Here is a 5,415-nt window from a genome sequence, read left to right as displayed (position 1 = left end):
GCCACAATTTTCTATGCTTGGGGATGCCAGGCATCCACACTCTTCATCAAATTCAGTAAAACTTCCGTCAACTCTTTTGTGTATCTGCATGCTATGTGATGCCAAGCATCCACACTCTTCATCAAATTCAGTAAAACTTTCGTCAACTCTTTTGTGTATCTGCATGCTTCTTGGAGCATCATTTCCTTTTTCTTTTCCTTATCAAATATAAATATTGGATGCCTTAGCAACCCCCTCAAAGATAACTATCTGGAGGCATGCGCTCGTCAGTTAGAGGGAACATGTGCTCGTCGGTCGGAGTCCTCACATGTGCTCGTCCATCGGAGTCGTCAACATAGAATTACATGAATTGGTGCTCGGCAAGTTAGTCACGTGGGACGGGGCGGCCGGCAAGTTGGTCACGTGGGACGGGGCGGCCGGCAAGTTGGTCACGTGGGACGGCTAAAACATCACCACTATCGGTCGCACGACACTCGTCATGTCGGTCATCTCCTCCCAAGCCATTTACTCTCTCACGCCTCTCATTGTTCTGCCAAGCACGCTCAACAGCCTCGATAAGTTGCAAAGGGCGTTCCTATGGTCCGGATCGGACAAGACAACGGGAGCCAAATGCAAAGTGAACTGGAAAATGGTCTGTAGGCCAAAGGAGTATGGTGGCCTAGGGGTACTCAACACCGACAAGTTTGCATGTGCCTTACATCCTCGATGGTTATGGTACGAATGGAAGGCTCCCCACAAGCCTTGGGTGGATTTTGGTAACCCTTGCACTGACGATGGCCTCGAGTTTTTCTACGCCTCTACAATTATCACTGTTGGTGACGGCGCAAAGACACCATTCTGGGAATCTCCTTGGCTGCTTGGGCAGAAGCCCAAGGATATTGCACAGTTAATCTTTGAGGCCTCAAGGCGAAAAATTGGAAAGTGCGGGAGGCTCTCAAAGAAAATGCTTGGATTCTCAAAATCAATCCCAACACCGTGGTCACAGTTGGCCACATTCGTGAATTCTTCACTCTTTGGATGCTCATGACTTCCACCTTGATGAGCAAGCCGAAGATGATATCATTTGGAAGCACGCGAATGATGGGATCTACTCTGCGGTCACCGCGTATAAGGCTCAGTTCCTTGGGTTGATTCTCTCACCCATGGATCACATGGTTTGGAAGGCTTGGGCTCCCCCCAAGGTTAAATTCTTCGCTTGGTTAGCTATACAAGGCCGCATTTGAACCGCCGATCGGTTGAAGAGACGCGGTTGGGCAAACTATGGACTTTGCCAACTACGCAAAAGAGAACAAGAAACATGGCCACACCTCTTCTTCAAGTGTCGGCACATGCTTAGGCTTTGAAGAGCCATCATCGAGAAGCTTGGGCTACATCACGTCAACACCTCCGAATGGCATCTTGATGATTCCATCAACGCGTGGTGGGACAAACAGACCGACAACCGACACCCAAACCGACATGCCATGACCTCCCTCACCATGCTCATCTCTTGGACTGTTTAAAACGAGCTACATCACATCAACACCTCCGAATGGCATCTTGATGATTCCGTCAACGCTTGGTGGGACAAACGGACAGACAACCGACACCCAAACCGGCATGCCATGACCTCCCTCACCATGCTCATCTCTTGGACTGTTTGGAACGAGCGAAAAGCCAGAGTATTTCGCAAAAAATTTGCACCACCGCCCGTTCTCCTAGGCTTCCATCCTTGAAGAAGCAAAGTTATGGGTCACTGCCGGTGCAAAAAAACTTGTGACATTTTAGCGAGTAATTGTCATGCCGTCTAGCGTGGGGTATTGTGTACAACTCTAAACTCTATTCTCTTCTTATTTAAGAGATGAGGCAAATCTTATGCCTCCATTTCGAACAAAAAATGAATTGGTGCTCGGACAAGACAATGGCCTGACTGAAGTGTTGCGTGTTGTACGGCCACACAGTCTATATCATTGTTCTTGCAGCAATGAAGATATGCGACGCGTGACAAAGTGAAAAGACAGCATCATCCAGGGATTTTGGACAACTCAAACCGTATCCATTCCAAAAGCAATTCCCAAATAATTGTACAAACATGCTGACCCCAGGCACCCCATCCAGAAAAACAAATGACAGTCTATCAACCAAGGAACCCATGACTGACACAAATCAAACTTTGCCCAACATAAACATCCATCCCACAGAACAACACAATGAAAATTTGTGAAAAGGAAGATGAACTTTGACCATAAAATGAATAGAATGACACTCATTTGACAATTCACTAGTTCGAGTATAGCGATGCTCCTAGAGCATAGGATGAAATAGCCGGCCCTTGTTTTCACTCTTCAGCATCCTTCTTATCATCTACTGCAGGAGTCTCCACTTTCTCAGTTTGTTCCTCCTTTTTGACCTCCGTCACAGTTAACTTCTCTACCAACTCGGCAGCAGAGGAGACTTCCTCGCTCTCTTTCTCCTCATTCTTTCCTTGCTGCTCAGCAATCTCGTCTACAAGATCCTTGAATTTCTTGCAGTCTGAAATAGAATCAAGCAAACATTAGGATGACATGATATTTGCTAGCCTCCTGACTAAAATAGCATAATGCCTTGTTTTCTCATGTAGGTGTGCCAGCCACACAAAACATAGCAACGCTCACTCTATGTACGCATTTAAATCTCAAGTCTTAGAAACTTACAATCTCACAAATTCCAAACTAACTACTAATGACTCTATCACAAATTTGTCAACACCATCAATCAAATATCCTACAATGCTAAGTGTCATCACTACACAGGAAACCTTCATGAGAAATTTTTGGACCACACGCCCTTGAGCTTTCAGCAGTGTCAATTACATCCATACTCTTGATAATTCACTTACTATGTTCTTGTAATATACTTTCACAGTTCCATTTATAGGTCCAAAAACTTGCAGTTTGCAACCCATGGTCACTGCAACTTGATTAGCTAAGCTTCTAAGCAAAAATGCAATGGATGTGGAAAATAATGTGGATCATTTAGATGCAAGCACACATTGCTGGGATATTGTAACATTAATTAGCTAAAATACTGACATAAAGCTGAATAGAAGTGCGAATGAATGCAAATTATTTTAGTGTGACAATGCTTGGAGCAATATGGGGGTCACATGATGATCGATTTCATATCTGTAGTCTACTGCCAACTTGTATATTCTGCTATTTGAAAAATGAAAAAATGAACTGACCTACATCACAAAACTTACAAGTTTTATATACCTGCAAAAATAAATTTTCAATTTTGAAGATCTAAACCACAATTTGCTACAAGTTTAGGGCCTCTTGTGTAGTCTAAATTCATCAAATTGACAACCAGGGTCACCACTACAGCAAATAATAGTACAGTTTTATATATATAATCATCAAAATCCTTTTTGCTTAAGGTGAATAGTTATCTCGTCAGAAAATGTGAACACTTGAAATACAGCACAGCCTCTAATTGGCTCAATTAATTAGCGAGAATGACAAAGAAAAATCCTACGGAAGTGCAAAAGATCAAGGGGTAAGGCAGTGCTATACATTACTGACTACTGAGTACTGAGGTTAAGTACAGGCAAAGCAATGACATGAAAATCAGTTGCTGAATGATAAGTATGCAGGAACAGCACTACACTAATGATCTTTCATGGCAGGATAGCTTTGTGGCATTCAGGGCGTACAAGCAACATATAGCTAGGTGGTGCACCGGACACTGTCCAAAAATATATTCATTACTATAATTGATGCAAATTAGTGTGTGACATCCCAAAACTAAAAAAGATGCATGTATATTTTATATCTGATGCCGTTCTACTATGGAGTTTAAAGTCAAAGGCCGGTATAACACACTAGATCAACCTGAAGTACTGCTTAGTTAAACCCACAACCCACAACAAACTTGGCTTGTGAATTCATAGATCACCAACCCTTTTGAATGATGCGCGCTATATATAAAAATAAAACAGAAAAGCTGCACAGATGATAGGGTGTTCAGTGCTCACTCTCCACGGATCCAAAGCGGATGGCGAACATCTCCTCCTTGAGCTCGCAGTCGGCAAAATCCAGAGCGTGCCACACGCACGACTTGTCGCTCCCAGCGTGCTCCTGCATCTTCGTCGTGGCCACAACTGCAAACCAAATATCAAGATGTCAAAAAACATCCCCATCTATCTAATCTGTAAATCTAAATCACCACCGAAAATTATCCCCCGAAAAACAACAAGCAAAGAAGTACCGAGGTGATTGGCGCAGATCTTGAGGGTCTTGGCCTGTCGCATGACGAGGCGGACCTTGGCAGTCTCCTTGTGTTTGAGCAGCTTGACGGCACCCGTGCCCCTCTCCTTCCACTGGCCCCCGTCCTTGTCAAATCGATACAGCTTCGCTTTCCTACGGACACAAGAAGAAGCACCGAACCAGGCGCGTCAGACTTAGATCAAAGCCGGGAACGATCGGATCGGGACAGATCGAGCGAAGTAACGGCGGAGGCGGCGGCTTACATGTCGAGGAGGACGTCCTCGTCCTCTTCGCCGGTGGTGATGGCCACCTCCTCGAGCTTCACGATGGGAGCGATTTGGGCGCCGGTGTCCTCTTCCTCGCCGGCCGCCGCGGCCTCCTCCTCCTCCTCGCGGTGCTCCGCTGGATCGGCCATTGCTGGTGTAGGGCTTGGGGCGGCGCTCGCTTGCTGTACCAGAGTAGTTGCGGCCGCCGCGGTGGAGAGGAGAGAGAAAGCCGAGGGGTTATAAAAGCAGCGTGGGGCTGGAACGTGCGCGCTGGAAAGAGGTCGGATTGGGGAAAGCACTAGTCCTGGTAGGGTTTTGAGTCGTGTCTCCGGGGAAAGCATTAGTAGGGTGTTTTTTTTTTGCGGGATGCATTAGTAGGGTGTTGATCTGGATTCATTTTTCTAAGTTTATTATATGGGGTTAATGTCAGAAAATTCATACTTAAAAAAACCATCACACATTTATTTATTTATAAATTTATTAGTAGATACTTAAATCACGGACACTATCACATGTTCAAGTTTTGGTGTAGTTTTGTGAAAACATTATGGTGCAGCAGGGAGTATGATTCCAATGAATCCCATGTGCTGAAAGTGTGTTTATCCGGAATACTTTCTAAAAAATGTTCGAGATTAGTTTCCTATTAGTGCAACATGAAGTGTGATTCCCTGCAAGAATCGTGTAGGTGGCCGCGCGTGCCCGTGGTGGATGACTCGAGGATGATGCTGACGATCCACTCCTACTTCTTGAGTTTGCGTTGGTTTTTCCTTGAAGAGCAAAGGATGATGCAGCAAAATAGAGATAAGTATTTCCCTCCGTTTGAGAATCAAGGTATCAATCCAGTAGTAGACAACCCACAAGTCACTGAATACCTACACAAACAATCAAACAATTTGCAGCCAACGCGATAAAGGGATTGTCAA

The 5,415-nt window shown here is 44.9% G+C and overlaps 1 protein-coding gene across 1 annotated transcript; it reads right to left on the bottom strand.

Moving 5' to 3' along the window:
• Positions 1-2,136: 2,136 nt before the first annotated feature.
• Positions 2,137-4,789, bottom strand: LOC125552075 (ran-binding protein 1 homolog c-like). The gene is made up of 4 exons (XM_048715540.2): positions 4,490-4,789; positions 4,228-4,379; positions 3,995-4,120; positions 2,137-2,511 (listed from the first exon to the last, which is right to left on the bottom strand). Exons 1-4 carry the CDS (start codon positions 4,639-4,641, stop codon positions 2,318-2,320), a joined length of 624 nt encoding a protein of 207 aa, XP_048571497.1. The 5' UTR covers positions 4,642-4,789; the 3' UTR covers positions 2,137-2,317.
• Between the last annotated feature and the right edge of the window lie 626 nt (positions 4,790-5,415).

This window comes from Triticum urartu, chromosome 4A (genome assembly GCF_056163025.1).
Source record: "Triticum urartu cultivar PI428250 chromosome 4A, HENAU_Tu73, whole genome shotgun sequence".
NCBI classification, from domain to species: Eukaryota; Viridiplantae; Streptophyta; class Magnoliopsida; order Poales; family Poaceae; genus Triticum; species Triticum urartu.
Note: the sequence above shows the minus strand (reverse complement) of the source record. Positions and strands in the feature narration are given on the sequence as shown.

What these genes read in the sequence shown, in the direction of transcription:
- LOC125552075 (XM_048715540.2), bottom strand. Translation starts at nt 4,641, where the DNA reads ATGGCCGATCCAGCGGAGCACCGCGAGGAGGAGGAGGAGGCCGCGGCG. An exon ending in GAGGACGTCCTCCTCGACAT is followed by an intron (nt 4,380 to 4,489) that starts GTAAGCCGCCGC and finishes TTGTGTCCGTAG; the next exon opens with GAAAGCGAAGCTGTATCGAT. An exon ending in CCGCTTTGGATCCGTGGAGA is followed by an intron (nt 2,512 to 3,994) that starts GTGAGCACTGAA and finishes ATTCTATTTCAG; the next exon opens with ACTGCAAGAAATTCAAGGAT.